We start from the raw sequence: 14,354 nt of genomic DNA, 5'->3' as shown, positions 1-14,354 counted from the left end.
GTAGTTGTTCATGGAGGCAATTAGCCACGCATTCCATTTCCTCCTCCTATTCCTCTTTCCTCTGTTGCTCCAGGTGGATAGAGACCAACTGTTGTGCCCTGGATGGCCACTTACAAGCTCTTAAGATTCCAGGCACTACACATTAAACCAGGAGGTAGAACAGAAGCACTAAATACGGTATTAGGCCAACTAACTGGAATGTCCCATGAAACCATGACCCTACACCTCCAAACCAAGGAATCAAACACCATGAGGTTTTTAGTTGTATACAAGCAGCCTCAGCAGCTACTTTTTTGTTGTTGTTTTTGTAAATATATCACACAACTTTTTTCGAATCAACGTTTTACAGGTGTATAACTTATTGACAGTAATCGGATGTGTAACCGTATCCTTAATCAACGCAATTTTTCCATCACTGTAAACCAAAACTCAGTGCTCCATAAGCAATAGCCTCCTTTTTCTCCTCCCTCCTGGCCCTGGTAAAACCCTGGTGGTGTAGTGCTTAAGTGCTATGGCTGCTAACCAAAAGGTCGGCAGTTCGAGTCCACCAGGCACTCCTTGGAAACTCTATGGGGCAGTTCTACTCTGTCCTATAGGGTCAACTATGAGTTGGAATCAACTCAACGGCAATGGGTTTTTTTTTTTTTTTGGTCCTGGCCCTGGTAACCACTAATAAACCGGATCTCTATATATCTTACTGTCCATATCTTTTTGTGGAGCCCTGGTGCCGCAGTGGTTAAGAGCTCAGCAGCTAATCAAAAGATTGGCAGTTCAAATCTATCAGCAGCTCTTTGGAAACCCTATGGGGCAGTTCTGCTCTGCTCTAAAGGGTCACTGTGAGTCAGAATCAACTCAATAGCAATGTTTTTCTTTTTTTTTTTTTTGGTTTTATCTTTTTATATAAGGGAGGCCATATAATATTTGTCCTTTTCTGATTGACTTATTTCACTTAGCATGTCTTCAAGCTCCATCTATAGCATGTATAAAGACTTCACATCTCTCCCTGGCTGTGTAGTATTTCACCGTATGTATGAACCATATTTTGCGTGTTTACTCATCTGTTGATGGGCATTTAGGTTGTTTCCACCTTTTGGCTACATTGTGAATAGTGTTGCAATGAACACTGGTGTACAAGTATGTGTCTGAGTCTCTGCTTTCAAGTCTTTTGGGTATATACCTAGGAACAGAATTGCTGGGTCATATGGAGCCCTGGTGATGTAGTGGTTAAGAGCTCGGCTGCTAACCAAAAGGTCCGCAGTTCAAATCCACCAGCAGCTCCTTGGAAACTCTATGGGACAGTTCTACCCTGTCCTATAGGATTGCTATGAGTCAGGCTGACTCAACGGCACCTAACAACAGTAACAATGGTAGTTCTATTTGTAGTTTTTTGAGGAACCTCCACACTGTTTTCCACAATATCTGTACCATTTTGCATTCCCACCAGAAATGGATAAGCGTTCTGATTTCCCCACATCCTTATCAACATTTGTTTTTCTTTTTTAATCTTCACCATCCTAGTGGAAATGAAATGGTATCTCATTGTGATTTTGACTTGCATCTTTCTGATGGCTAATGACAATGAGCATCTTTTCATGTGGCTGGTGGCCATTTGAATGTCCTCTTTGTTGAAATGTCTATTCAAGTCTTTTTCCCATTTTTTTGATTGGGTGACCTTTCTTCTTGTTGTTGTCAAAGTTTTATATATTTTTTGGTTATTAGATTCTTATCAGATATATGGTTTCTGAAGGATTGTCCAGTTGGTAGCTTATCTTTTCACTTTTTTGATAAACTCTTTTAATGAACAGTTTTTAATTTTTATGAGATTCCATTTCTCTATTTTGTCTTTTGCTGTTCGTGCTTTTGTTAGTAGATAATCCATTGTTAAATGCTGGAGCCCTGGTGGTGCAGTGGTTAAAGCACTCAGCTTCAAACCAAAAGGTCGGTGGTTCAAACCCACCAGCCGCTCTGTGGAAGAAAGATGTGGCAGTCTGCTTCAGTAAAGATTTACAGCCTTGGAAACTCTATGGGGTCACTATGAGTTGGAATCGACTCAATGTCAGCGGGTTTTATTGTTAAAAGCTAGGCCTGCATTATGGATTGAACTGTGTCCCCCAAAGATTTGTGTCAACTTGGCTAGTCCATGATTCCCAGTATTGTGTCTGTCCACCATTTTGTCATCCGACGTGACTTTCCTATATGTTGTAAATCCTACCTCTGTGATGTTAATGAGGTGATATTAGTGGCAGCTATGTTAAGGAGGCAGGATTCAATCTACAAGATTAGGTTGTGCTTTCGGTCAATCTCTTTTGAGATATAAAAGAGAGAGGCAAGCAGAGAGACATGGGGAACCTCATACCATCAATAAACAAGAACCAAGAGAATAGCGAGTCCTTTGGACCTGGGGTCCCTGTGCTGAGAAGCTCCTTGACCAGGGAAGATTGATGACAAGGACCTTCCCCCAGAGCTGACAGAGACAGAAAGCCTCCCCCTGGAGCTGGCACCCTGAATTCAGACTTCTAGTCTACTAGACTATGAGAAAATAAACTTCTTTTTGTTAAAGCCATCCACTTGTGGTATTTCTATTATAGCAGCACTAGATGACTAAGACAGCCAGACAGTATTGCCCCTGCATTTTCTTTTAAAAATTTTATGGTTTTAGTTTTCACATTTAGGTCTTTAATCCATTTAGAATTTGTTTTTGTGTATGGTGTGAGGCATGGATCCTGTTTCGTTTTGGAAAATGCTTTCTTTTTATACAGGGGCCCAACTGGACGCTGGTGGGAACATGAGCTTCGGGTCTGTCCATGTCACACGGTGGAGCTCTGATGATAGGGCCGAGCCGTTCCCCCGCACATCTAAGCAAGTTGCGACGTGGTGTGGGTCAAGACTGACGGCATTCCGCATGGTCTTTGCACACTGCAGGATCCATTTTTATAGACTGCAAAGCCAGGCAGAGAAGTCTCTGTAGCAGTGCGTCTGCAGAAGGAGAAACAGAATGGGCAGTGGGAGGGGGGTCACAGGCAGAGCTTTTTCAATGAGAAGAAAGTTCTCTCTTGACCAGGTGCCGTTTGCACGCATACTCAGGCGTGTGTCCTTTGTGAAAATTTCCTGTACAGCGCACTGTGATCTGTGCTCTCTCAATATATACATTATATTTCATTAAAAGCTTCCAAGAAATTGGTGCAGAGTATTGTCTGATGGGAACAGTTCACGTTCACCTGACCTTCGATGACCTTTGGCATGGCCCCACAATCCCTCCAAATCCCCTGCTGCCATCAGAAACACTGACATTACAAACTGGAGCCCCAGTGAGGCTCTTGCCCAAGGAAGGGTTTGGGTTTGCTTGCATGGTGTTTAAAAATTACCTGACAGTGTTTAAATGGCAAAGGACTTCACATAACCCCAGGACGCCCAGCTACTATTAAACGGTGGATGTTCCCTCAGCCTTGGACCCTCACACCCTTGAGGCTAAGGTCTGCCGCAGTGAGCCAGGGTGCTCCAACCCTGCAGCTGCAGCTCTGAGGCCATCTGCAGTCAGCGGGGCTCACACCATTGCAATCCTGGGGCTCGGCCCACCCTGCCTGGCCAGCACCGGCCCCACAGGAAGGAGCAGGCTATGGGGAAAGCACTCTGCTTTACAGATGGGAAATCTCCATCAGAGATAACAGTGTGAGCCCATGCCTCAGGCTACAGACAGAGACAGGATGAAAACCAGATAACAAAGCTTTGAAGAATAAAACCTTGAGAAAAGTACCTCTAGGAATAAAAATTGGATAAAAGTACTTTTTTATAAGCTAAAGTAAAAATAAATCTGAGATTCAGCCATAGTAATAATAGGACAGGGGTCCCCGAGTGGTGAAAATGGTTAAGCCCTCAACTATGGCCGAAAGGTTGGTGGTTCAAGCCCATCCAGAGATGCCACAAAAGACAGGCCTGGCGATCTGCTTCTGAAAGGTCACAGCCCTGAAAACCCTGTGGAGCAGTTCTACTCTGCACACATGGGGTCGTCATGAGTCAGAATTGACTTAATGGCAATCAACAACAACAAAGTAACAGGGCACTTACAACCCAAATGAAAACCCTAGTGCCGTAGTAGTTAAGCGCTACGGCTGCTAACCAAAAGGTTGGCGGTTCACATCTACCAGTGCTTCCTTGGAAACCCTACGGGGCAGTTCTACTCTGTTCTATAGAGCTGCTATGAGTTGGAATCAACTCGATGGCAACAGGTTTGGTTTTTTGGTTTTTTACAAGCCAAATGCTAAAACACTCAACTGTGTCTCTGAGACAGAACACTAGATATCACGCTCTCATGCAGGTTTAATCAATCATGAGGCTGCTCCCGAGGAACGGATCTGAATTCCTGTTTTCCCTCTTCCGATGTCTGGCAGACTCCCGGTCTGCATCAGAGGCAGCCCCCTGAGCCAGGGCTCCCGGGGTTTACTTGACTCTACGGAGGCCTAGAGCTCTGCTGCAGGAGATGAGGACGGAAACCCAGGGGTGCCAAGCAGAAGGGAGTCCCGGGTGGTGCAAACGGCTAACATGTTTGGCTGCTAATTGGAAGGCCGGAGGTTTGAACCCACTCATCGGCTCTGTGGGAGAAAGACCTGGTGATCTGCTCCTGTAAAGATTACATCCTAGGAAACTCAATGGGGACATCTCTACTCTGGAGCACATGGGGCTGGTATGAGTCAAAATCAGCTCAGTGGCATCTAACGACAACAAGGACCGAGAAGGGAGTCCCTGGGTAGTGCAAACAGTTAACGGGCTTGGCTACTAACTAGAAGTTTGTAGGTTGGCATCTACCCACACGTGCCTCAAAGGCCTGGGAATCTACTTCTTAAAAATTAGCCACTGCAGACCCTACAGAGTGCCGTTCTACTCTGACACACGTGGGGTTGCCATGAGTCGGAATCGACTCAGCAACTGGTTTGTTGGTTTTTTTATGAAAGGGAAGAGGGAGCAGGAGAGGATGACAGGCAGGAGAAGGTGAGAGGACAGAGCAGAGGTGGACAGAGATGACCAGGGAGACGGCAGACAACCACCCACTCACTTGCCCCGGATCTTTATGACATTGTTGTGCACCAAGTGCAGGAAGAAATCGAAAAGGCTGCTGGCGGGCTCATTTAAGGAGGAGCTCTGAAAGGCAAACAGGAAGCACATGAGCTGGTGAGCAGGGCGGGGGATGATAGGAGACCCAACGCAGGCTGCATGCCACCACCCACCTGGCCAGACACCTGACATCCTTTTTCAGGTCAGTGTTCTCACTGTAAATGAGGGGCTGGGTGAGAATCCAGGGTCACAGACCAGCAGCCCGGTACAGAATCTGGCTGCAGACAGACAGGTGTGTGCACACAGTTTGTGCAATGCTAAGTGTCACCTTTGGGTCGCTCATGCTTTCCAGCTGGGCTCAGGCTTGCGGCGCCCTGGACTGCCCACACCATACTCCACGGTCCCACTCAGATAGTTCCCAGGGCTCCACCCACTCCAACACCCTGGGTAGCCCAAAGGAAATCAGTGGAGAAGTCTTCCAGCACCATTGAGTGCCCCTTAAAGCTGAAATAACCAATAAACAAAGCTTCTGCAAAAAGCCCCAGAGCTGTAGCGAGCCGTCCCACTCACTGACAGCCTGCAGGCTTGGGGGATGGTCTCTGCTCATGAGAGTCACAGATAGATTTATGTTTGATGCTTTGACTCCAGGTGATCTACAGGTCAAATCCAACTTGTCTGCCTTAAAGGAGGGGACAAGTTTTCTTTTGGCCTCAAGATCAACACCAAGGGAGAATGCCTCTCCAGCAAAGCATCAGTGAAGCAACTGGAGGGCAACAGAGGACTGGACTTGGCCAAAAAATGAGAGAAAATTTGGCTAAAAGCCAGAGGCACATTTCCACCTGAAGCAGCCACTTTAAGTGGCTCTACTGGGGGGATTCCTCTAGTAAAGGAGAACGGTGTATGTGACTGCCACGTCACAGCCTGCTCCTCCTCCCTTCATTCGACAGAGCAAGAGAATCCACTCTGGGGCCCACGCCAGACAGCATGCAAGCAAGACACTCACCCTCACAGCATACACCAACCCGCTAGAAAACCCACTTCCAACTCCCCACCCAACAGAGGTAGTGCTCTGGGGACCTGCTCGATGACAACGGCGTTCTTCAGGGAACTTGTCTCCTGCAAATGCTCCACGAACTGTTTCATGTAAGGCAGGAGGTCTGCTAAGGTGGAGACCTGCTGGCAAAGAAGGAAAAAGGGAATTAAACACAGAATGACCATAACCAAAAACCCATTGCTATCATGTTGATTCTTACTCATAGAGACCCTACAGGACAGAGAAGAACTGCCCATTTAGGTTTCCAAGAAGCACCTGGTGGATTTGAACTGCCAAACTTTTGGTTAGCAGCTGTAGCTCTTAACCACTATGCCACCAGGGTTTCCTGATCATAGGACCTAGCAATTCCACTCCTTGGTATACGCTCACAAGGTCTAAAAGCAGGGTGCAAATACTACTCACAGTAGCCAAAAGGTGTAAGCAACCGAAGTGTCCACCAACAGATGAATGGACACACAAACATGATACAACGATACAATTAAATATATTACTCAGCCATAAAGAGAAAGGAAATTTTGATATTCTGATACATGCCACAATATGAATACATCTTGAATACACGATGCAGAGAAAAATAAGTCAGATACAAAAGGACAAATATTGTATAACCCCACTTGTATGAAATATCCAGAATAGGCAAATGCATAGAGGCCAAAATTTATTAATGGTTACCAGGGGTGGGAGGGAGGAAGAAGGAGGCAGCCATTGCTTAGGGGACACTGAGCTTCTTAAGGTGATGAAAAATTTGCACAACATGATGAGTATATTGAAAAAAACAAACCTAAACCCACTGCTGTCGAATCAATTCTGACTCACAGCAACCCAATAGGACAGGGTAGAACTGCACCACAAGGCTTCCAAGGAGCAGCTGGTGGGTTCAAACCGCCAACCTTTTTGGTTAGCAGCTGAGCTTTTAATGCCACCAAACTGCACACATAAAAACAGATGAAATTGCAAATGTTTTGTCACATATATCTTACCACAATTAGAAGAAGAAAACTGTAAGCAAAAACTAAGAAAGGAGAGAGGGGAGCATGAGACATGGGGGTGTCCTTTATCCCAGACCCTGGATGCTGGGCCCCTCAGTCCTTCTGACCATGAATGCCAAGTGAACTCATCTCACAATAGAAGACTAAGTCAGACCAACGGAGTGAACCCTTCTGTGCAGCTTTTATTTGGGGAAATGAGAATAAAGGCACTCGGGGAACAAGTGCTACAGACACAGGTGACTCCTGGTCTAGCCTTGGCGGCTCACCTATCATCACACTCTTCTTGTTTTAGGTGCCATTGAGGCAGCTCCAACCCATGGTGACCTATGTATAACAGATGAAAAGCTTGCCTTGTCCTATGTCATCTTCATAATCATTGGCATGTTTGAGCCCATTGTTGTGGCTATTGGGTCATTCCATCTCATGGAGGGTTTCTCTCGTTTTTGCTGACCCTCCAACTTTACCATACAGGATGTGCTTTTCTAGTGATTGGTCTTTCCTGATGACATGTCCAAAGCAAGCAAGATGAAGTCTTGCCATCCTTGCTTCTAAGGAGCATTCTGGTTGCATTTCTTCTGAGATGAATATAATCAGACTAACCTCCCTCAAGACAGCCATAAGCACCAGATAAAATGCAGACTGCAGTGGCTTGAAGATGCTGGAAAGTCACAAAGCAGGAGGGCTTCATGGCCTCAATCCCCGCAGGAAGAGCACAGAGGTGCACCCACCAGCCCTGATTTCTCCCCAAGCCACTTTCTAATCCCGATGTGGGTAGCTGGAGCCTGAGGCTGAGACGCAGGCAGCCACAGGCTGAAAAGAAAGTCAGGTCCAGGGCTACAAAGCACCTGGGAGAGATGGGCAAGGGCCTGGAGGCAAGGAGACTTCAGAGAAATAGTCCACAAATTCTGCATGCAATCTCTTCTCAAGTACTTGGCCAGATCTAAGCTTCAGGTACTCAAGGGGAACTCTGGGACCCCAGCAGGAACCTGCAGCCTGAGGTAAAGAGCTGAGCATGGTCTTAGCAAGCGTGTGGTGCTGGGGAGGATGGAGTGACATTTAAGCCTCACCAGGGTAGAGGGTACTGGAAAACACACCTGCCTTCAAATGAGACCACAGAGGGGCATACCTCAGGGGAAAGGCCACACCCCAAGGGGAAGGGGCAAACAGAAACAGAATGGCCCTACACAGTCCAATAAGTCCCTGGGTAGCACAAACGGTTTGCCCTCAACTAAGAGTTGGCAGTTCAAACCTACCCAGCAGTGTTGTGATCTGAAAGAAAGGCCTGGTGATCTGTTTCTTTAAAGACTGCACCCAAGAAAACCCTACGGAATAGTTCTTCTCTGTAACACATGGGGTGGCCATGAGTCAGAACTAACTCGAAGGTAACGGGTTTTCCGACACAGTCTAAAACCAACCTCCACAGGCTCGAGGTCATTGCCACTACTCCAAGTACCAGGAAACAAAACAAAAATCGAACCTTAATCTTCTTTGGAGGAAGATAATGTTATGAAAACTTACATTTTTTAAATTTATTTATAAATTTTAGATCTAATGAAAAAATAACAAGACATGCCAAAAAAAAAAGTCCAGTGACCAATAACAGAGAGTAATTCCAGAAACCTGAATCTATGAAAAAAATTTAAATACAATTTCTAAGACTGAAAAATTTTATCAGTTTTTTATCAGTTGCCTCCAAGTTGATTCTGATGCATAGCAGCCCCATTTGTGTCATAGTAGAACTGTGCTCCACTGAGTTTTCAGTGGCTGATTTTTTGGAAGTAGATCACCAGGCCTTTCTCCCAAGGTGCCTCTGGGTGGACTAGAACCAGAAACCTTTCAGTTACCAGACAAAAGCTTAATTGTATGTACCACTCAGGGACTCCAGGACTGAAAACGGGATAGGTGAAATTAAGAATTCATTAAATAGAATTTAATAGATGATTAGAGACAGCAAAAGAGAAGATTAGGAAACTGGAAGATGGATCTGCAGAAAATGTTCAGATTTAAGCAGAAAGGGAAAAAAAGGTTAAAAATACCAAAGAGATTTTAGGAAGATGGCAAAGGCAGTGCAAGCACAGTTTTGGGGTCTTCCCGAATTGCCCTAAATCTACAAAAAAACAAACAAAAAAAACCCTCTTTACTGGTGAATTGAGGGAGAATAATATCAATTTTATACAAACTCTCCCGAAGAATGGAAAATAGGAAACATTTCCCAATTCACTTTATTTTAAGGCCAGCAAAGCCTTGATGCTCAAACCTAACAAAGAATTACAAGAAAGGAAAATGACAGGCCAATATCTCTTCTAAACATAGATGTAAAAATATATTTTTTTTAAAACTAGCAAATCAAATCATATTAACAAAAATTATGAACGAGTAGGGTTTATTCCTGCAATGCAAGGTAGGTTTAATATTGAAAAATCAATGTAATTCACCACATTAATAGAATAAAGGAAGAAAAAACATCTCCCTTCAAAAGATGCAGAAAAACTATTTGATAAAATTCAACAACAGTTCACAATGAAACTTCTCAATAAACTCAGAAATAAGAGGAAGTTTTCATAATTAGATAAAAGGTACCCACAAAAAATCTTCAATTTACGTCATACTTAATGGTGAAATACTAATTCTCCTAAGGAGAAAGGCTCCAGAAATTGACAGAATACTAATTGAGATGTTTCAGCAAACGGATACAGTGCTAGAAGTGCTCACTCGTCTATGCCAAGAAATTTGGAGGACAGCTACCTGGCCAACTGACTGGAAGAGATCCATATTTACACCTATTCTCAAGAAAGCTGATCCATCCGAAAGAGGAAATTATTAAACAATATCAATATCACATGCAAGCTAAATTTTTGCTGAAGATCTTTCAAAAGTGGCTGCAGCAGTATTATAAACAGGGGACAAAGAATTCGAGCTGGATTCAGAAGAGGACATGGAATCAGGGATATCATTGCTGATGTCAGATGGATCCTGGCTGAAAGCAGAGAATACCAGAAAGATGTTTACCTGTGTTTTACTGACTATGTAAAGGCATTCGACTATGTGGATCATAACAAATTATGGATAACATTGCGGAAAATGGGAATTCCAGAACACTTCATTGTGCTCAAGAGGAACCTGTACATAGATCAAGAGGCAGTTGTTCGGACAGAATAAGGGGATACTGCATGATTTAAAGTCAGGAAAGGTGTGCGTTGGGGTTGTATTCTTTCACCATACCTATTCAATCTGTATGCTGAACAAATAATCCGAGAAGCTGAACTATATGCAGAAGAACTGGGTATAACAATTGGAGGAAGGCTCCTTAACAACCTGCAATTTACAGATGACACAACCTTCCTTGCTGAAAGCGAAAAGAACTTGAGGAACTTAACTGATGAAGATCAAAGACAACAGCCTTCAGTATGGATTATACCTCAACATAAAGAAAACCAAAATCATCACAACTGGACAAATAAGCAACATCATGATAAACACGGAAAAGACTGAAGTTGTCAAGGATTTCATTTTACTTGGATCCACAATCAATGCCCATGGAAGCATCAGTCCTGATATCAAAAGATGCATTGCACTGGGCAAATCTACTGCAAAAGACCTCTTCAAAGTGTTGAAAAGCAAAGATGTCACCTTGAAGGCTAAAGTGCACCTGACCGAAGCCATGGTGTTTTCATTTGCCTCCTATGCATGTGAAAAGTTGGACAATGAAAAAGGGAGACCAAAGAAGAATTGATGCCTTTGAATTGTGGTATTGGCAAAAAATACTGATTATACTGTGGACTACCAAAAGAACCAACAAATCTGTCTTGGAAGAAGTACAACCAGAATGCTCCTTAGAACCAAAGATGGTGAGACTATGTCTCATATACTTTGGACATGTTATCAGGAGGGATCTGTCCCTGGAGACGGACATCTTCCTTGGTAGAGTAGAGGGTCAGCGAAAAAGAGGAAGACCCTCAGCAAGATAGACTGACACAGTGGCTGCAACAATGGGTTCAAGCATAATAACAATTGTGAGGATGGCGCAGGGCTGGGCGGTGTTTCGTTCTGTAGTACATAGGGTCGTTATGAGTTGGAATCAACTCGATGGCACCTAACAACAACAACAAGGAGAAAGACTTGGCAGTCTGCTTCTGCAAAGATTTACACAGCCTTGGGAAAACTATAGGGCAGTTCTACTCATCACATAGATTCGCTATGAGTTGGAATTGACTCAATGGCAACTGGCTTAATGGGTAAGTTTGGGATCACAAAAAGGAGAAAGTAAATCTTTACTATTTACAGATGACATGATTGTGTATATAAAAACTCACCCCTCAAAACCCACACACTATTGTAATTAATAAGTGATTTTTGCAAGGTCTCAGATACAAAGTCTACAGGTAAAAATAATTTCATTTCTATATACTAGCAACAATCGGAAAATAAAATTTATAAAAATACCATTTAAATAGTATCAAAATTTCAAATCCTAGGAATGCATCTACAAAAGATAGGTCAGGCCTTCGAACTGAAAACGCACAAGAAGCATACCTACATAAATGAAGGGCTATGCCTTGTTCACAGTTTGAAAGACTTAAGGTTGTTAAAATATCAATTCTTCCTAAATAGATCTAAAGATTCAGTGCCATCCCATTCAGGATCCTGGTAGATTTTGGGGAGAAACAACTGAACAGCTGACTACAATTCATAGGATAATATCAAGGTTTGAACCCAGCTGGGGCAAAAGTAAGGAAGAACATGGTGGAAGACTAGGAGGTTTCTAGAAAGCTATGGTTAACGTGTACAGTGCGGTAGCAGTGAGAAAAAAAAAAACAAAAGTGAGAGGTGAGTAATAAATCAGTGGAACAAAACAGAGAGCCCAGGAGAGACTCACACAAATGTTCATCTGATTTACAACAAAAGTGCCCCTGAAATCTGGGGGGAAATACGGTCTCTTCAATGAAGGGTGCCAGAGTGACTACGTCATAGAGAAGAAAATTGTCTTGACTTCTATCTCACAATATGCACAAAAATTAACTCAAAATGGATCCCGGACCTAAACATGAAAACTAAAACAATGTCTTCTAAAGAAAACATAGAATATCATCATGGCCTTGGAGTAGCCAGAGATTTTTTCAAACAGAACAAATTTTAGCCATAAAACACTGATAAAATGTTGTTGTTGTTGTTAGGTGCCGTCGAGTCGGTTCCAACTCATAGTGACCCCATGCACAACAGAAGGAAACACTGCCCAGTCCTGCGCCATCCTTACAATCGTGGTTATGCTTGAGCTCATAGTTGCAGCCACTGTGACAATCCACCTCGTTGAGGGTCTTCCTCTTTTCCACTGACCCTGTACTCTGCCAACCATGATGTCCTTCTCCAGGGACTGATCCCTCAAGACAACATGTCCAAAGTATGTAAGATGCAGTCTCGCCATCCTTGCTTCTAAGGAGCATTCTGGTTGTACTTCTAAGACAGATTTGTTTGTTCTTTTGGAAGTCCATGGTATATTCAATATCCTTCGCCAACACCACAATTCAAAGGCATCAACTCTTCTTCAGTCTTCCTTATTCATTGTCCACCTTTCACATGCATATGATGTGATTGAAAATACCATGGCTTGGGTAAGGCGCATCTTAGTCTTCAAGGTGATATCTTTGTTTTTCAATACTTTAAACACATCTTTTGCAGCAGATTTGTCCAATATAATGCGTTTTTTTTGATTTCTTGACTGCTGCTTCCATGGCTGTTGATTGTGGATCCGAGTAAAATGAAATCCTTGACAACTTCAATCTTTTCTCCGTTTATCATGATGTTGCTCATTGGTCCAGTTGTGAGGATCTTTGTTTTCTTTATGTTGAGGAGCAAGCCATACTGAAGGCTGTGGTCTTTGATCTTCATTAGTAAGTGCTTCAAGTCCTCTTCACTTTCAGCAAGCAAGGTTGTGTCATCTGCATAACGCAGGTTGTTAATGAGTCTTCCTCCAATCTTGATGCCCCATTCTTCATATACTCCAGCTTCTCATATTATTTGTTCAGCGTACAGATTGAATAGGTATGGTGAAAGAATACAATCCTGATGCACACCTTTCCTGACTTTAAACCAATCAGTATCCCCTTGTTCTGTCCGAACAACTGCTTCTTGATCTATGTAAAGGTTCCTCATGAGCACAATTAAGTGTTCTGGAATTGCCATTCTTCGCAGTGTTATCCATAGTTTGTTATAATCCACACAGTCAAATGCCTTTGCATAATCAATAAAACACAGGTAAACATCCTTCTGGTATTCTCTGCTTTCAGCCAGGATCCATCTGACATCAGCAATGATATCCCTGCTTCCACATCCTCTTCTAAAACCAGCCTGAATTCTGGCAGTTCCCTGTCGATATATTGCTGCAGCCGTTTTTGAATGATCTTCAGCAGAATTTTGCTTGTGTGTGATATCATTGACATTGTTCTATAATTTCCGCATTTGGTTGCATCACCTTTCTTGGGAATAGGCATAAATACGGATGTCTTCCAGTCATTTGGCCAGGAAGCTGTCTTCCATATTTCTTGGCATAGACGAGTGAGCACCTCCAGTGCTGCATCCGTTTGTTGAAACATCTCAATTGATATTCCATCAATTCCTGGAGCCTTGTTTTTCCCCAATGCCTTCAGAGCAGCTTGGACTTCTTCCTTCAGTACCGTCAGTTCCTGATCATATGCCACCTCCTGAAATGGTTGAATATCGACTAATTCTTTTTGGTAAAATGACTCTGTATTCCTTCCATCTTCTTTTGATGCTTCCTGCATCATTTAATATTTTCCCAATGGAATCCTTCACTATTGCAACTTGAGGCTTGAATTTTTTTTTCTGTTCTTTCAGCTTGAAAAATGCTGAGCATGTTCTTCCCTTTTGGTTTTCCATCTCCAGCTCTTTGCACATGTCATTATAATACTTTATTTTGTCTTCTCAGGAGGCCCTTTGAAATCTTCTGTTCAATTCTTTTACTTCACAAATTCTTCCTTTTGCTTTAGCTGCTCAATGCTCAAGAGCAAGTTTCAGAGTCTCCTGTGACATCCATCTTGGTCTTTTCTTTCTTTCCTGTCTTTTCAGTGACCTCTTGCTTTCTTCATGGATGATGTCCTTGATGTCATTCCACAACCCGTCTGGTCTTCGGTCACTAGTGTTCAATGAGCCAAATCTATTCTTGAGATGATCTCTAAATTCAGGTGGGATATACTCAAGGTCATAGTTTGGCTCTCGTGGACTTGCTCTGATTTTCTTCAGTTTCA

The 14,354-nt window shown here is 43.2% G+C and overlaps 1 protein-coding gene across 1 annotated transcript in view; it reads right to left on the bottom strand.

The window, feature by feature from the left end:
• Positions 1-14,354, bottom strand: part of TERT (telomerase reverse transcriptase) — a 53,850-nt gene that overhangs the window by 20,756 nt on the left and 18,740 nt on the right. The window contains exons 7-8 of the mRNA XM_049861160.1: positions 6,127-6,222; positions 5,051-5,136 (exon numbers count right to left, since the gene is read on the bottom strand). Of these exons, the coding sequence (XP_049717117.1) occupies positions 5,051-5,136; positions 6,127-6,222 (182 nt within the window). The remainder of the gene's footprint in view (positions 1-5,050; positions 5,137-6,126; positions 6,223-14,354) is intronic.

The sequence above is a fragment of the Elephas maximus genome, chromosome 2, assembly GCF_024166365.1.
Source record: "Elephas maximus indicus isolate mEleMax1 chromosome 2, mEleMax1 primary haplotype, whole genome shotgun sequence".
Taxonomy (NCBI): Eukaryota; Metazoa; Chordata; class Mammalia; order Proboscidea; family Elephantidae; genus Elephas; species Elephas maximus.
The sequence above is the reverse complement of the archived record's forward strand: the minus strand, read 5'-3'. Positions and strand labels throughout refer to the sequence as shown.